The 19,596-nt window shown below is 37.9% G+C and overlaps 1 protein-coding gene across 1 annotated transcript in view; it reads right to left on the bottom strand.

The window, feature by feature from the left end:
• Positions 1 to 19,596, bottom strand: part of brinp1 (bone morphogenetic protein/retinoic acid inducible neural-specific 1) — a 111,136-nt gene that overhangs the window by 13,235 nt on the left and 78,305 nt on the right. The window contains exons 5-6 of the mRNA XM_051412893.1: positions 16,485 to 16,590; positions 3,490 to 3,726 (exon numbers count right to left, since the gene is read on the bottom strand). Coding sequence (XP_051268853.1) covers positions 3,490 to 3,726; positions 16,485 to 16,590 — 343 coding nt within the window. The remainder of the gene's footprint in view (positions 1 to 3,489; positions 3,727 to 16,484; positions 16,591 to 19,596) is intronic.

Raw genomic sequence — 19,596 nt, 5'->3', positions numbered from 1 at the left:
TATGTATATAAACAACTTTATCTTTTAACCTACCACCATGTTTTCAAACAAATGCTGGAGTGTAAATATTGGTGAGTGGGCTTGCTTTACAAAAACACTCAACTCATTTATTTCTTTACCCCTAATCTAGCTAAGCATCCTGGGTAGAATTGCAAACAAGCAAGCAGCAGACTGTTTGCAGGATTTTTTGCAGTGACAAAACTCTTGATTGTGTTGTTGTATCTTTTTGGTAATGTAGACTTTTAGTCTATTGTAAACTGTCTAAAATGACTGTATGATTAGTAAGAAAGAGCAATGCAACAGCACTAATCAACACACAACCTCTGTCAGAATGGACCTTTATGAACTGTTGAATGAGGAAACAACTAATACTTTTGTATTATGCTAATGCATTCATGTATGTTATTAATCTATTATAAGGACAATTTTTACCTGTGGCACACTGTAAAAGGATCATTTAAAATGGTCCCTATATAAGTTTTTAAAGAAACTTTTTTAAAGAAGAATGTCAGTTCTATATTTTCAAATGTGGCAGTGGTCAGTGAGCACCCACAATTCTGACTTCACCTTAATATGTGGTTGGACGTCTTTGGTTTGCTTTTGGTTTGCCTTAGATTGCTTCTGTTGTGAGAATTTGCAGAGAATTGACACCCTCAGTGAAGTAAACACCCTCTTACTCTGTGCTCTCATACACTTACTGAAGAACACTGCCCAAACAAATTTGGTCCCATCCAGTGGTGATGATTGTACTTATGTTCCTCTTGCTGCCTCTGATCATTCTTGCTTGTCTACTGAGACAGGCCGTGAGCCTATCTCTTTGCCCCATGTTTTCGACACTAGCTCCAATTCTTAGCAAAAATAGGCATGAAGATGTTACTAAAACTCAAATAAGGACAAGGAATCTTTTATCTGGTGTGCTAATTAAGAAAACATTGAGTCAAATGATTCAAGAGTAGCTCATTATTATCTCCAAAGACAAATTTAAGCACATCGTTGTAAATAATAGAGTGAACAATTTAATGCTTAAAATATCTCCATAACAATGTCAGCCTGACACAAAGATAACTTTGTCTACTCAGGATTCACATTTCATCGATATACTGTCATAGTTTAGATGATACAGACCTACACACAATCTAATGCACATGGTGCCCTGGTGCTAAACAATAGTTGTTGTAGGAGAAGTTAACACAATTGTTCTTGGAGAGAATGCAAAGTTTATCCACACTCAAACCTTAAATAAACAGATCCCCATATACAAGAAATGCACCTGTACAGTGAGCCAGCACCCTCCTTCTGACTTCTCCAAGACAGTTTAACAGCATTAACCGCAGAGTTAAGAGCTCCTTCTCAGCAACAGCCGAGAAATGTCAGAATTTCCTCCACTCTCCTCCCAGGCATGTCAGAGCTCCCTTCCCCCTTTTTCTTCAAAGAGGCCAGATTTCTTCTCCTCCCCTGTTTTGAACTTGCCATATTCCTCCACCCAGTTTCAGAGATGCAAGTTACCTCCCTCGCTCTTTTCCTAGAAAAGCTAGGTGTCTCCAGCACCCAATATTCAGAGTTGTCTGATTCCCTCACCAAAAAATTCCATTATCAAGTCATTCCCTTATGCCAATTCAACAGTTGCCAAGTCATTTCACACAAGCTTCAAAGCCACCAAGTAACCCTTCCTTCATACAGCTTCTAAAGAGCACATAGTCCCTTGAATGACTCTTCTCATATGCCATCCAGCATCATTATCTAGAGATTACAGCTCTCACAATGTAACCCCACTTTACCTCTCATGCCATTACTTCTCAATTTGTTGGGTCCCAGACATCGCAAATGTTTAATCAAATATATTGTTTCCCAACCTTTAATCTTAGGCATTGTCAATGCAGAGTCTGAGAAAAGGGTATGGAACCAAATCAACTAAACTAGCGAGTACTCTTGTAGTGGCTAGTAGATTTAGGATCAAATGTATTCCAAACTTTTATTAAATCAGTGTGACATCTGAGCTTTTTTCCAGAGGATCAGTCAATGGTTGTCAATAGTGCACAGTGGGAAAACATACTGTAGATACGGTATAGTAGAACATCTGACGTGACAATTCTTTGGACAGATGCACAATGAACAAGCAGTGGAAAATGCATTATCTGTGGGGGTGGTGCATGGTGATATCAGTCGTAACAAATCAAATCATCTCTTTTCCTTCCCTCCAAAAGGAAACTGACAAGGTCAAAAAAGTTTCTCCCAAGAGGAAACAGGAGTCTTTGTAGAGAAGGTATTGTGCATAATTGCTGTGAGCAGAAAAAAAGCATCTTGACAGGATATATCTTCTTTACCATACTATTTTACTTAACTAATACTAAAGGTGAAAACATTTGACTCCTGATAAAAAAGTGATTACATTCGGTTAAATTACATTTTAAGTTGTGGGAGAGATCTTTAAAAATGAATTTACAAGCTTGAGAATGTAACCACTCACTGGATATTGAACAGCATGGCTATCATTTAGTTTAAGCAGTCTTTCGTAAAAATGATTATTATTAGACATTTATTGTTCCTTGTTTTTGTGGATATATACAATAAAATCTGTTTGTATTATCTGATATTATGTATCTGATATTATATTTTAGCAGTTCTGAATCTTATCTCAAGTGTTAGAAATCAGGGAAACACTAACGCTTGTGCTAAAACAAAAAGACAAAGTCATAAAGTTTGGTCCCCTGTACCACACCAGCTCTCTGACTGACTGAGAACGTCACTGATTCCTTCAATTCTAATTTTAGTGAGTATGTGAATTGCATTTTGTTGCCTCGGACAGTTATTAATTTATAGAAATAGATTTTTTTGTATATTTTTTTTTTGCCTCTTCATGCGTACTTCATTTTAAAGCACCTCTTTACAGATGTACTGCACTCAATGACCTCCATGACTCACATTAACTTTCTTCTATGGTACATAAATATATTTATCTGTTGCTGGCAGGTTTTATTGGGACACTTTTATATCATATAAATAATAGATTAACAGGGTGTCATGCCATGTAACAAATGGGCACGAGGTGTGCTTTTTCCCACTGTGTCCAGTATTCTACTGCCACCCCTAGTGTCTGCATTTGCATTTAATGAAAATGGAGAAATTGGCTGTGACATTTGAGCATTTGACATATGAATGTGTAGCAGTAATTAATTCCTTGTATACAACAAATCCTCATATCTAAGTATCAAAATAGTTAGGTTTTGTAACATTGCTTCTTGTTACTTATTTGTCAGTGAATTCTTAAGATGGCCCATGAGTGTTTTAGACTACCCTCTGCACTGAACATAAAAAAAACATAATTTTCTTTTATTTGAGTAGAGTCGGCTGTGCCAAATCATGAATTGTGTTTCTAAATGAAAATTGAAAAAGGAAAATTGCCAGATTATGAGATTACCATAACTGCCTGAGCTCTACATGTGTGCCCATTACTGTCCTTTGAAAAAGGAGGAGGGATTTTCAGCTTACCAGAGTTCTCAAAGTCTTTGTAAGAGGCAGCCCAGGACTCAGACATCCCCAACAGGGTGCTCTCCATGATCTGGATGTCGGTGATGGGACAGTTGCATTGGGGATACTCGTCAGCACATTGACAGATGCACTGGTTGTCATGGCACACGTACTCCCCCTCTCCATTGCACATGATGTAGCTCAGAGCTGACTGGACAAATTTCTCCTGCAGGTATTCTGGGAAAATGACTTGCAGACCTGAAAAAGAGATAAATGAGGGGTTTGAGTAAAACATAATGTGTTTGATAGGTAAGTACAATTCAAAACAAAAACTAATTGCCATCTTTGTTCCATTTTCTTTGTGTTGGAAATCAGTGAAGCAAACAAAATCTGAAATGTGCAGCCATCATGCTGTTTATATCATGGAAGTGTGTCAAACAATAAACCTCAAAACAAGATCTGATCAAATTAATCTGAAAAATATGCAGAAAACCAAAAAAGTATTGAGTGAGGCCAGTGACTTCATCATTTTATGGACTATATGGAATGTATACTTGTGTTTACAGTAAGAAATGAATCACATGTAGTAAACTACTTTGTGAGAAAAAAAGAAACCAGAATAGGATAAAGGGCAGTAACATGGCTGACTGCCCAAAGATTGCTTTGTGTTATGAGTACTCATTTATTTCTCTATGACGATTTCCTTCAAAGCTTGACTAAATTCAACTCAAGCTGTCCTGCTGAGGGTCACTTATAATGTGACAATGTATAACAGTGATTGGTGTCCGCTTGCCCCGTGTTGGTTAATTTAGCACAGAATTTCCTTTGTTTCACAGTGCATAATAAGTGTTACCATTTGTGTTTGCTTCTGGTTTACATTCCCAACTTTGCATCATTCTGCTAATTATACACTAATGGCAGTAGCTGAATTTGTAATCTAGAGGCCAATTTGGGGCTGAAGCTGAAAGTACCTCTTCACTCTCACCACTGACAAGGTATTTATAATTTTTAGACTCCGAGCCAATCCATATCTCACCCTGGGGATCTAATAGAATTGAAGCTTGGACAGCAAACAGTAAAGCCTTTCTCTTCAGTCCAGGCCCCGGAAAATAAATCCCTAGCTCTACAAGCCACTGGATTGGAAAAGAACTAAATAGATTTTTTCCTTCTCATATGAAACAGCATCTTGGTGAGGCAATATTTTCTTAATAGGTTTTACTTGAGCACAAACAGTGCTTCAGCAGAAAATATGCAGCCAGGAACCAGAACATAACATGTTATTGAATGATGAATGATTGCATTATTTTATGATCCATTCACATATTATTTTCACCTTTGGGTGGAAATACGAATCCATTTATACAAAATCAACATAATGCAGCTGGAATGAAAGGGAAAGTAAGCATATAATTTCATACTGAACACATGAATCATTTTCAGGGTGTTGTCATGGAGTCAAATGGTATCTCTTATTATGCATACGCATGTGGCAATTAACACTCTTTATTTTCACCCGCAACAAACTCTAAACAAAAACCATGGGTAATTAAGAAGCAAATGCAGGTCCTGAAACATACTGCAACATCCATTGTCATAGTGATAGCCTTTGAGGATGAAGAAGATTCATGCAACAATGTGTGCTACTTTATCAATTATTGACGCTAGTTGACTTCATATTTGTATGCAATCATAATCTCATTTAAAATACAAGGCTACCACAGACCCCCCCCCCGCATTTATTCAGCATAATAACACTTTCTATTTTCTACTATGAAAATTCTCTCCTGCTCCTTTAACCAAACAACCTTTCCTTGTGATGTGTAGATCTTTTTTTGGTAGCAGTAGGTTCCCTTCTGCTCTACACCTCATCAGAACCACTGCCCATCAGTGATGAAGGGAACAGAAGGAGGGAGGGATGGAGGGAGTAAAGGGGATGGATGGATCATGTCTGACCACAAAAGAGTTGGGTTGCACAGGGCTTTTTTCTCCATCAGGCCTGTCTGCGGCCCCTGGATCCAATATTCATTTAGCTTGATGTATTCCTGGGCTTGAAACTTTAATGTGATTTGTGGGAGAATCCAGATGGCAAGTTCACGGATCAACGCTGCTCACTGACAGTGCTGGTGCCAGCGGCCGGGTGCACAATAACACCGAATGCCTCAGCCCTCCCTCCTTCTCTCTTCTGTCTACGCATACCTCATACCCCCAACCCTACCATCGACACACACACACACACACACACACACACACACACACACATTTTCTTTTTCTGATATCAATGTGTTGGTACTGGGAAATTGCAGAAGGAACTGTTCGGGAAGCTGACATTCAGCTCAGCACTATCACTCTTGCGATCTCTTGTTTTCCACTTCCCTTCTCCCCTCAATGTTTCTGTCCCTTCTCTTTCAATGCCTCTCTCTCGCCACCTCTTACCTTACTGCATCTCTGTACACATCTCTTCTGTCTTACTTCATTACACTCACTCCTACTCCGGCAACACTCATGCACATGCCCCTTGACTCGTCCCCCATCATCCTTTGGCTCTCATTCACTCCATCAATCACTCTCCTCATTCTTGTTTCTTCACCTCTTTTGCTCTCCTCTACATTCTCCCACCAAGCACGTACTCAAGTATTGGAAATTTGATGTCTTGTCCTCCCACTCCAGTGTAGAAATTATGTCAAGCAATAAAAGTAAATCCATCAACATTTGTTAGTGCAGTGGGGAATGAGTAGGAGAATTGGAGCCCTCGGGCCAAAAATGAAATGAGAAACTAATCAGAGTAAAAACATTTATCTTTGTGACTTTGCTGTGTTAGTGCAGTAACATGTGAAAACATTCAGAAGGATTGGGCCATAAAGCTACAGTTTATATGGCTCTGAGGCAGGTATTTGTTGAGGAAAACACTAGATTTTAGAGTAGGGAGTTACACTTACCATCATTAAAGAGCTGCCAATATAATGAATAGGTGCGTATTGGAATTCCCGTGCAGCCATTTGATAACCTCCAACTTCATGCTCTGTCAGTGCACATAATTCCCTGCAACCCCTATGCCTGGCTTGCTCTAAATAAATAGCACCTCAAAATGGCAGTTAATCTCATTGCATACATCAGAGGCTGATATATTTCCTTCACGTACGTTGCGCGATATAGGCCCACAAACATTCCATGAATGCTAAAAACTGAGACTCTGCAACTGTGACTTTGCCTTTTCATTATGTCTCTTTCTAGAGTGCTCTATTTTTACATGGTGATAGATGGGGAGTATAGGCCGCAACTGAGGCTTGTAACTGCCTTGGCAAGCAGTTGCCTGCTTATTGCAATGCCACGCTCCGCCTCATAAGTTACAGTTTCATTAAAGATTAATTGACCATTGTGTGGCTGCAATTTCGCAAAATAATCATTACTTAATCCACTGGTGCAATAAAGTGCATTACTTCAATGGGGGCATTAAATTACCATTGGAGGTTATCGTTGCAGCCATGATACAAAACCAAAGACCTCTGAACTGGAAGATTGCCTGTTTCTCTTCAGTCCAGGCCTGCCCGGTCTGCCCTGCTGATCCTTAGATATTTAAAACTGAGGGGGCATGTAGCTTTAAGATTTGCTGTGTTGGCCCATTTCACTTGAGGGCCCCTCTTCCACAACTAAGAGGTAAAGGTGCAGCTAAAGTAGCTATTTATCCACTTTTCATTTCTTTACATAAAGCGCTTTAGGACTTTGACAGTGTGTGTGTTGGGCCTGACAGAGGATAACATGTTCCACTGGAGCTATTCTCAGCTCTCAGAATATGTTAGCATTTTCTGAATGAGGTGTACTTAGCATTCAAATGGATAATGTGTTGCTGTGTTTGTGCTGAGTAGATTATCGTAGATTATCATAAATGTTCTCAGCACACTCAAAGGCAGCCTGTGTCATCAAATAAGACCGACTCGAAATTTCGTTGTACAGTCTTATTTAAGTATTTGTGTGTGGAAACAATTTAATATTTCCATCTCAAATATCCTTGTCCAAAGTGCATCACAAAGCAATTCATTTTTTCACTCTTGAATGCTCTGGTGAGGTTTTGGGGATTTGTTTGGTACACTGACACTTAGACATGCATATATTTGAAACAGCAAAACAACAGAGAAGTGGCAAATCCCATTTCTTAGAACATATTAACATACAGTGTGCATATGCATATGTGATACACCCTACTCTATCTGTGTTGAACAGAAATACTTGCGAAACACAATGTGTTTCACACAATATCTATAGTGTGAGCTTTGAAGAAACCCACTTACTCATATTCTTAACACAAAAAGCAAGGAAGGCTGCAGGTGCGGTAATCACTGTAAAAGCATAAATTACATACAAAAATGGTCTTGGCATTCAGGGCTTGCTGCTCCTGCTTCCTGAAAAAATGGAATTGCTGAAATTGCATGTTGAAGCAATTGCTGGATTGAGGAGGGCAGGCAGTCTGGAGAGGTAGATGAGCTCTCCGTGGTGCTGAGTTATTGCCAGTTGTGCTGCACACCGGACACAGACACACAAGTTGAGTCAGAGTAAAAGTAAGTTAGTGATTACTTTTCTTCTTTTTTTCCTGTCTGCAAGATCACAGTATGATGAATGCATTTTTTAATAATTTTTTTTATTTTTATTTTTTATGACTAATGCCCTCAAAGTGTTAGTCCATGCAAGTTGAATTTAATAATTTTGTTTTGAATTAGCAAAGCAAACACACTGGTTATTAGCTGTGTTTAAAAATATGTTACGTGGTTGCTGTTGGCTGCTTGTGCGCTTCAGTTGCACTGTTCAAGCTGTTCCGTCATGTGCTGCCATGTGTCCCTGCACAGCAGTAGCAGTAGGGCCTCGGCTGGTGAGATATTGTACTAGTGTCACACATTCATGTGCACGCACACAGACAGAAAGTCATGTAAGAGCACACATACACAGCGTTTGCAAGCTCTTGCAGAAATCACATGTTTTACAAGAACCCTGGAGAGGGGGAGGAGAGACGTATGACAAGGTCTGACATTTCCATTTCAGCTATAAAAGATACAACTGCCCTAAAAGTGTCAAGATATGTTGTATACACGTCCAAGATCAAAAGCCCACATCACAGAAATTACATCAAACATCCTTAAATACAGAAAGAATGCTAATCTATTTGTATTGGGAGGCACGTAATTTGCTCTTTGCTCCAAATGAACAATCTGCTTATTCACAAACAAATAGTTGTGTAGTAACCCAAAATTGAGAGACACAAGATATATTTTGTGGGTGGCCTATTTTGTTATTTAACTGTCCTAATCTTGCTAGTCTACTGTAAATAATTTATACATATATATATATATATTTACACCAAAGTATTATTGGTTATAATTAGTTTTTAACTACAGTGTAAGACAAATATACATACATCATATTACCCTTACTATACAAGCACCCATTATATCCCACAAGTTAAATTCCATGTTACACAAAGCGTTTGTAAAAACAGTTCTGCAAGGGCCCCCTCTAAATACCAAAGAAGATAAAGTAAAGAAACCCCCAATCAATAGATGAAATTCAGTCTGTCAGAGGGAGAAAAAAGACTGAGTGGAAAACGATGGCACTTGCTGAAATGGCAGCCTGCAGCTGGCAAGGGCAAGTGGGGGGGGGGAGATTTATGGTCATGCTGGCCCAAATGGAAACTCACTCTTGATTGACCACTTCCAATTGAATGCTGACCTCCAGGTCAACATGGAAAGATTTCATCAGGTACCGGGTTTTCAGCATGTTAGAGAGAAGTGAAAAAATGTGTGCAGCCATCCATCTTGATGGGAATGATCCTGCGTTATCAGTTCTCTGGGCAGAAGGATGCATGTTTTCATAAAGGAATCCGTTGCCTCGGTCCAAAGCATTGGCCTGTCTAGGAGGTGGTTCAATACCTCAGACCACTTCTGTGATAATCCATGAGATATAGAGTTGTCCAAGGAACACCACAATTTCTAAGTAAAAATAATCTTTATCATGAAATAGTTTTTAGTTTTGTATTGTGTTCAGGTTTCAGAAAGAAAAAGCTAAACAGACCAGGCTATGTTTTGTCTGTAGAAAGATGCAGAGCACGGCAGAGTGCAATTGAGTCAAATAGAAAGAGAAGATGATGAAATTGCCTCTGTGTGTTTATTGTTGTGCTCATTCAACATTTGCTCTCCATGTTTTGCACCAAAGATTTTCCTTCAGTAAATTATTCTCTGGTAACCAAGGACATTGTGTTTACTGATATACTTTAGTGTCCAAATCAATTTTTCAACAAGTCTGTCATCAAAAACAACTTAATTGATTTGTATGTTTGTTTGTCTTCCCCATAATGTTTGCAGCGTTTTCACTTGTAAAGAGGGACAGGCATCGAGCGACAGAGCAATGAGTATCTAATTCATCACTCTCCGCACGACTTGCCTACAGGGCCAGTTTAATTTATTTTCACTTCACCACTTTGAAAACTGTTGGCTCAGGCTATTCTAACATATTCATAAATCTTCCAAGATAGGCTCATGGCTCTTCCAAGATAGGCTGTTGAGGAAACTGGAGAAAAGAGAAAAGAGAGAACGCATGCAGTGGGGATTGAAAGAAGCAAATTAGTTTGCTTTTGTTTTGGTGCTAATTTATGACAGCCATATTGGAGGTGATTGGGTCCTTGCAAGGTAATGGCTTGTCGAGGTTCCAGGGTCTTTTATCTTTCTTTGGCCCGGTTAATATAGGTAACCAATTTGCTATTTTCAAACCCCAGTGCGTGTTTTCTCTATTTGTGTTGGATATCAAATTACACCAACAATATTCCAATCTTCTTCATAATATACTGAAAGTCCCTGCTGTTTTGCTATTTAAAAAAATACCACCAATTCAAATAAGGTAATCAATGATAAATACAACAGATGGCATGAAAGTAGGATATTAGAATAAAATAAAAATGTAACTTCTTTCTCTCTACCACCTACAACAGACTGTATAATAAGTTTAAGTAAGCAATGAAAATCCTGACCATTTAACTACCTCATGCTAATTCCTTCTTTCATTTAATTCTCACCCCTCAATAAACTATTTTTACTTCTATGTCCCAGTGGAAGCAGAAAGTGAGAATCCAGCCAAAACCAATATCATTGGGTTTCTAAGCTTTAGCCTGGAGAGAGGACAAACAAACAGAGAACAAATTAATGTGAGAGAACAAAAGTGTATTTAAATCCCAATTGTGGTAAAGCTAAATAGCGTGGATCTTTCATTCAGATTGAACTTGAGAGGATAAACAGACCGAGTTCTTAAAACATGTCTATGTTCTAATAAATCACAGGATCCATTAAAAATGTAGAGTGGGTTCACATTTATGGATTTTGTTACATATGCAGAATATGTCTTTGGTCCAGCTGATAATTTGTGATTCAGAATAGGTTGATTATATCATGTTCAGTGACATCAGTGTGTGTAAGGTTATACTGTAATTCATGTTGGGTGACAGAGGCAGAGCCTTGTTCAGGATCAATGAGTTCTTCTTGCATATCCACAAATAGCCTGTGCTAATAAAATATCCTGATGCCTTCTTGTGCTGTATTAAGCTGCCAATAAGACTGTGCATATAGTATGAACTCAGGTGCTAAACATGCCAAAAACCAAAATCCCCAGAGTCATATTAAGTTTAAATAACGCAAAAGTTTAATGTGTGATAGATCAAAGCTTTGCTAAGTCATGCATGAAATCTAAAGTGAAAAAATAGTTCCAGCGCCATCTCTAATTTGATGATTGTCAGGAAAAAAAGGAAAAATAAGTGGAGAAAGCAGAAAGTGTTGGTTAATTTGCCAAACATTTCACAAAGCAAAACTGCAGGAGAGAAGAGGACTGAGTTTAGGCTTTGATAGGTAGCTCCCTTGATGTCAGAGTCCACTACAGCGTTCTAATCTAAATCTAAGTGAAAGCAGAGGGAATATCCAGGGAGTGTCATATCCGCATTGTGTTATCTGTGGCTTGCAGCCCCACCAGCTGACAAAGAGCGGACCACAGGGGTGAGAAGGAGAGAAAAAAATCATTCCCTTTTAAAAATTCTGTTATTTTGGAAAGAAAGTCAAAAGTGTCTCCAGGAGAAATCTGACCACAACTTAATTCACCAGCTTGCTTCTTTCTTGCTTGTTAATTTAAACCGGAATGCTGTTTCAGACCATTCTCACTCTGCCAAAGCTAATCACTCAAAAAGCAGTAAAAATGTTTGGTTACAGGTTTGTAATCATTTTGTTGTGTATATTTTCTAACAAAGTTTTGCACTTACGCTTATGCCTCAAGGTAGATAAAGTGCTGAGGTTTGGAGCGGAGAAAACAAGTGGGAAAGAAAAAGGCATGATTAAAAGTTTAATTAGAAGAATGAAATGGAGTGGGTTTTCTATTACTGCATCCTTGTTGTAACTCACATGGTGCTGCATACTAATATGACCCCCTTATTTAATTCATAAGCAATTAAAATAGCTAGTCTAAATTAAGGTTTTATGAGTTTATTCTCATTTCTAAAAGATGAACAGGGTGCAGCAGCATTATACAAAACAGGTTTTTATCAACACTTAACAGCTGGTCAAAGACAATCAGAAAGTATGTTTAATGTCCAAAATATGGATCACCTGTCTGCAGATTTAGGGAAATCATACTGGCAGTGAAAAAATGGAAACAGGCAGAAAAGACAAATGGGCTGAATAGGGGAAAGATAAAGCAACATGGTGAAAAAGGTTTCTAAAAGAACAATTTTAGACTCACACAAACTGAGAAAGAAAAATTTGCGAAAAAGCTGACAAAATGTACTTCTTGACATTGTTTATCTCAGTTCATCAGAAATTGCTCCAGTGGGTGGGAGATCACACACACCATTGTAAAATATCAACTGAATCACACAAAGAGAAAATGATGCACACCGTATGTGATTCTGCAATTACACCTTCTAAAAAAAAAAGGGGGATTTAGACGGCTGTTTCAAAAAGATTTTCTTATGTACCCCAAATGTATTCAAATGTCAGGACCTAAATTCAGGTCAATTAGTCAGTCAGACTATACTTCATACTTGGTTATTCTCACTTAGCAAGGGCTAGACAGCGTATTGTGTTCCAACTATATTGGCTAATCTCTCTCATTTCTGTTAGCCAGTGAACATTTCAGTAAGGATTAACCCGACAAAGTGGCCAGAGGCCTTCTTTAGTTTGAGAGCAAACTGAAGAAGCCTTAGTCTGAAAGCTCAAACATTTGTGCTGCATTATTTTCTCTGTCCTGATACATGAAAAAAAAATCTTTTGGTCCTTTGGACCAATTTTGTGAGTGCAGACTTTTTTTGTACTTTATGTCATAAAATGGTTTGGTTAAACACAGTGGAGCAAAGAGGACAGAGATGCACTTTTAGTTTAGTTTATTTTTCCTTCTCTACAAAACTACAAATCATCTGGGTGACCTGTGAAAACCATATATGTCCAAAATGTCAGTTTTCCATAAGCTATGAACAAGTTCTGTATTGCATTTTCTGACTCTAAGACACGGACATACTGATGCTGGAAGCCTGAATAACCTTCCTATGGTCAAGCTGATTGTCTTGTGAATTCATTGATTTGAAGCTTCTCCTGAACACCACATATCTCTACATATGACTGTATGTCACTCCGAAGATGTGTTTTCTTTCTTTCTTATGATAAAAAATATGTGCAGAAGAGTTAAAAATAAAATTATTGAGAGTTTGCAGCTCTCTCCTTTGTCCTTTGATGTCTACCTGTGAGCCATTACCTCACGGGAATAGATGTGCATTTCCCTTCAGTTCTGTATTGACTGAACACACAAAACATTTCAAATAGTGAGGTGGTTGTGCACTGTGGACTCAAGTTCAGCATGTTTATTTGAACTTCATCCTGTGTCCCAAAAGTCATAACTGCACATTTCAAAATCATTAAATCATACCCAGGTAGAATAAACACACCACACAGAAAACTCAACAGTATGTAGAAGTAATAGCCTTGGTGTTGACGCTCTTTTCGGTGGTACATCCACACTGGGATTTTCTTTTTAAGGTTTGTCTCAAAAATATATAATAAAGACTGTGTTCAGTGATTACTGTAAAATAAAATAAAAATTATTTCAACCAAAATGTTGCATGATGTGCATATTTTGCACATTATAGTGCTGCGAGTGGTCTGTGATCTTCCACTTTGGCCAGATGTGACTCCTCCCCACAGTTTAAATGCCAAAACTTTGCATTTTAGCCAATTGCCTGGTAAAAGGTCAATAGGCATTTGAAAATGAGACACATGGTGGGTGTTCATTAGATATGCTGAGAGCTTATAAAAGCAGTTGCAGACCCAGCCAATGTCTTTCTCCTCAAGGGATGGTGTGTGAAGTCCATTTATGGCGTGTTGACAAAGAACAGGACAATGCTGTTAAAGCTGTTATTTTTGGGCATTGACTTTAAAGACCAGCCAGGGGTACAGTAAATCTGTCAGGGAATCTAACTGTGTTTTGTATGAATAAAAGAATATCAAGCTGCCTTTGGAACCAAGGTTCACATGTTCACAATTGCTCAACCATTACTTTTGCAATTTTCTACACCCTAGCAAGAGCCTAGCTATGCCCAAACAAACGTTTAAACCACCACAGCAACACCCTTGCAACAACTATAAGAAGTAGCTCCTAGCACCCAGCCACTTAACACCAACCTAGCCATGCCTCACTAAACCAAACATTTAGCCATGCCACGCCGTTGACGGTAGTACATTTTAATAACACAGAAACAACAATTATTCAGGAAAAGTTATTCTTTTTTGAGAAAAATATTTAATTATTCATGTATTTTGTATAAAAATAAATAATTAAATGCTTAAGCACTTCATAAAATAATGTGTTAATCAATGTATAATTTGATGAACACCCACCAAGGTTTTAAGACTGAGATTTTTGAAGAACTGAATGTCATTTTGAGATTTCAAATGCTGTTAGATGCTGGGAGCACTGATAAACATATCAAAGTACAGACCATCTCTGTGCTTCTGCCATCTGCTTGTGTTTGTTGACAGAGAGGAAAATGGCGTAGGAACATAGCCTCATGTATCTTAATATAAGTGCATATCTTTCAAAAATAGAGAACCCATCTAGAACATTTTAATATCAAGGACCCCTACAATAGATGGGCATTAAACCATGGATCCCTAAATTATGAAGATTTTTCTTAAGGAATCCCCTCAGAGTATTTATTTAAATTAATTTTAGTTTTGAAAATTATAGTCTTCATAGTCAATGATCAAACTACGATCATTATATATTACAATCAATCAAAATGGCCAACCCTATTTCTTTCCTTGTCCCAATTTTGAAAAAATGTGATAGCGGTTAAAATATTCTATTCCTCTTTTTGCTGGGGACCCCCTACAACGCACTCAAGGACCCCTGTTGGTCCCTGGACTTTGAAGTTGACTGAATTGACTGTGAACTACAGAAAAAAATCAGAAGCATTAATCCTAACATGAGACTCAATGCAGACCAGAGCCTGTGACCTAATTGAATGAAAAGGTTTATCCTATGCCAGTTTTATATGAGTAGGGGGACAAAGTCTTTATAAATGCACATGGCTGGCATGATCTGTAAGGAATGGATGGTTTACCAATGTATAAAATATGTCACAGTGTTACACTTACACTGGTTTTCATGACAGAAAGAAAACTGTAGGGTGAATTAAATGATTGGATCTCATTATAAATATATTTGAGCAGCATAGACCTTAAAAGCCCTCCATTGACTACATGCCTCTCCATGGGCTGTGTGAAGTGCTATCACTTTGAAGAGCACTATGAAGAGCACTGTGATTGTTGAAGAAGTTACACCATAAGCTGTCTTTCTAATTAAAGGCAGAAACAATAATTGCTCTTAAAAGAACACATTTTCAGGAGAACACTCAACACCTCCCCTCACCCTTCGCCCACACGCAAAATGCATAAACACACACACCAATATAATTTGGTCTAATACAGAACTCTAAGCTAGAGACCAATCGGAAAAGCTTTCCCATTCTTTTGGGGATATTATCAAGCCAAAAGAACAAATCTTTCCCAAGCTTGTCATCTATCAGATGGGTTAAAAAACAGTCTTCAAAGAGCAAGGCTAACACAATTGGTGCATGACAATAAAGCTTTTCTGAAAACCTATAGAGTCCTTTGAGTAAGTGGCAGTGAAAGACTTAAAAGTGTTTCTTTGACAAACCACTTAGTTCTCTGATTTTAGAGGACGAGTAATGATCCCTTTCTAAAAGGGAAAAGGAGGGAGTGTGGGTTGGATTGGAAATAAGCCTCTGTGATTCTCAAACTGGTTTTAATAACCTGCGTAAACTCAAATAAATCAAAGAACCAATCACTCTATTCAAACACTTGACCGCAGTTACACAGTCTTTCATCACTCTTTTTACCCCAGGGTGGCTGTCACTGCATGCAATTCCTTCTCTCAGGCTAATTATTATGTGTCTTAATGTTTAAGGCAGAACTGTTTTCACTTAAAAGAACATAGCCACTAATGAGTAAAAGTTGCCATTTGCATCAACTGACGTGAGTGACATATGGATTGATTTTGTAATATCAAGGAAACCTAATGAAAAGTGACTTGTTCATATCTTGAGTACATTCTTGAGATTCATTCTGATTGACTAAAGTATAGAAATACCTTTGCAAGCTGTTCTAATTGTCTAATTATATATTGTACCATGGAGAGTGCTAGTTTCTGCTCTCATGTGTGCACAGTCCGTGCAACTGTTTTAAATGTAGGCCTGTTTTTGAAGAGCGACTTAACATGTTGGAACACAGACATCTATAAGAATCATATCCCAATTCCCAGATGGGATTTGGAGAATAAATCTATCCCAGTTCCAATTAAAAAATGCACTGACATTCCAATTTTTGAGGAGGCACAGACTAAGAGCATTTCATGTATGACAATAGATCGCCTTTAATTTTAGAGGCCAACATGGAGTTAGAAAATATTGATATGCTGGGTTTGTTTACCTTGTAGATGAAGCTTGCTCTCAGGGCTCTGCAGGAGGATTGAGCTAACTGAGTCCAGATTGTCATAGCTACTGCATCCCAGTGGCCCCGTCCGTGTCTCTGTCACCTGCAATAGAATTAAGACTAAAATGAAAGACGCATTGAGAAGCAAGCAAATGCATGCACATTATGTGCATGTAGAAGTAAACACTTTCTCTCAGTACTGTTTTCTGATATATTTCTGTGACAGCGCTCAACACAACACTTTGAAGACAACATGTGCAAAGTTAAGGATCACAAGACCCACCAGCTATTAACAGCTGGCAGTAAGACGTTAACACCTGTTCATGACTGCTGTCAGTGGATAATGTAACAGTCATTAGGCAATTTTCTTGTGTGATTGACTTAGACTTCCCCATTAGTTCACACTAGTATATTTAACACCCTGTGGCCCACGGACAAAGGAAGATTGTCCAGGGACAGAATGCATTGAGGTTCTCACACAAGAAGCAGGTTTAATAACCAGCCATAATGTGAGGACTAATTGACCCAATGCTCAAAAGAAGGCTTAATTACATTTTAAACAACACCTTTATATAATGTGTTTTTAGTGTAGCAGCTGGTGACATGTCCAACTTGTTGGGACGATTTCTTTTAGAGTGGGTCTAAAAAGGCTTTTTTCAAGGAGAAACACTAATGGCCATTTTTCTTGAACTGTCCTTGTACCAAACAATGGCACTGAAACTATAGCAGTGGTTGTTGTTGCCCACCCAAACCACTGTCAAAAGAAATAAAGGCGCCATTCAGATGTGAAGAGGCTGCTTTAAAATATACAGCCTCTACATTTGAGACCTTGAGGAGGTTGCTTTTGAAAAGAAAGGAAGGAGTGAAATCGTTCCTCTTTTCAGTTGCCTTTGCTCATTAAGTTCTTCCAGTAGTTCCCAATAGTATTTTTACAAGGTTCAAAAAAGCCAAATGAGACAGTACTGAGCAAAGGAGATTAAGGGAGAGATAAGCTGAATCTCACTGAAAACCTTTTTTGTGGGTCTTTTTTTGAGCACAAAGTGTTCAGAAATAAACTCACAACATTGACATACAACCTTTTGAATGTACATTATGTGCTAAGGGGTCTCTCACATCAAAACAATAACAAGTTTGATGATGTCGTGAAGTGTCAGGGGAGTTGTTGTATTCATTGTTAAAAAAAAAGCACCATTGCTGAAGAAAATGTATACGATGTGACTCAAGTTCATGTTCACCAACTTCTTTTATCACTCTCTGATGTATGAGACATATCCTGTGTTTACCCAGAAGTATAGCAACTGGAGGCAAGCACTGAAAACAGCTATGGCTGAAAACAGTGCTGGTGAAAGTGAACCAAACAATAAAGTTACAGGCCAGACAGCCAAAACAATGAGCTGAAAGAAGCTATAAAGATCCACAGAGCTGAGGGGAACAGCAGAGACAATATTAATATAAAAAAGCGTATTAAAATAAAAATAAATAAATAAAAATATATATATATATATATATATATATATATGTGTGTGTGTGTGTGTGTGTATATATATACCTTAACATTGCCTTGAATGAGAGCAGACAATCCCACAAGACTGAATTGGGGACTTGAGAATGGGCTTCACAACTCTAGTCATACCAAACCTGATAAAAACCATCACACTGAAAAGTAAACAAAATTGACCAATTTGTTTGTAAGATGTCACCTATGGCCTCCATAACTTGTGCCTTCTACACTAGTGTGTGTGTGTGTGTGTGTGTGTGTGTGTGTGTGTGTGTGTGTGTGTGTGTGTGTGTGTGTGTGTGTGATTGACAATGTGATACCATTTTCCCTGTCTTTAATGTTGATGGTGCACCAGATGGTGGGCTGACAAGCAAGAAATTAGACAGATGTATATCTTACCCTTGGCATCAGGCTGTTGGGGAAAAAATTCAAACTCATGGGCAGACAGGCAGGGACAGACTCTGTAGGAGAACTATACAATATTACTATTCAATGGGTTTGCTCTTGAATAAATTTAGCTAATTTTCATCACCTTAGAATACATGAGATTCCCATCACAGTGCTGTAACATGATTGATTTTTGCACTGTATGATTTAATCTCTTTTACTGTTACGGAATGTCTGAATATACGGAACTGCATGTCATTGTTGCATTGGAGGGGCATTCTTAATATGTATATTATATGTATGTCATAAATCATATAAAATAATACATGTTAAGGTCATTATAATGTCTTTACCCTACCAATACTTTTTAATGTTTCCCATGTGCAATATGCTTTCCATTAACATGAAAAACTGAACTAATTGCCTATAAAGTTTATCAAGCGTAACCTGTTAATTTTTATTTCAATAAAAATGTTGTTGTTTGGAAAGATAATGCAGTCCAGATGATGCAGAACAGGATATTAAGGTTAACAAGTTACTAGTAACATTGCATTTTTCAAGCAGTCCTGCTGTTGTTTTGCAAACATGTTGTGCCCCATTTGGAAATACAATAATATAAAATTAATTTTCACAAGGAACTATCACTTTCCACACACTTTCACAACTATCATTAATACTGTATAAAATACTGTAATTATCACATTTAAAGGTGTCGAGCAATTTAATATTCAGATAATCAGACCCAGGATTTTACCCTTTGGGTGTAGGTACAGTAAATCAGTTCTGTCTTGTCTAGAGGCTGCTGAATTCTCCAACATACTAAAAAACTTAGTTAACTTTACAATATCATTTTCTTTTATGGATACACAAATAACCCTGACTCCAATGCACTTTGGTGCTCTTTGGTTAGCACAAACTTTACTAATTCCACCTGGGTGTTGAAAACTGAAAGCCAATCTTTTGTTGCTATTAAACAATAATGTTCACTGACCTTAAACTATGGAGGCTTCAGTCCAATTTTACTCCAAACACGTTTTTTGTGTCTTTAGTAAAACTGGGATTTATTTCCTGTGACTGTTAAAGGTGTTTATGAGACATTAATGATCATCTCATTGTATTTTTCATCTAAGTGGTCCAAAATGTCCCTTCTTTATTTCCTTCCACCCAAGCAATGGACTTTAAAATGCATTTCATGGCCTTGCTTAAAGTGCATGTGCAGATTGA

Source organism: Dicentrarchus labrax, unplaced genomic scaffold (assembly GCF_905237075.1).
Source record: "Dicentrarchus labrax unplaced genomic scaffold, dlabrax2021, whole genome shotgun sequence".
In the NCBI taxonomy this organism is placed as follows: Eukaryota; Metazoa; Chordata; class Actinopteri; family Moronidae; genus Dicentrarchus; species Dicentrarchus labrax.
Note: the sequence above shows the minus strand (reverse complement) of the source record. Positions and strands in the feature narration are given on the sequence as shown.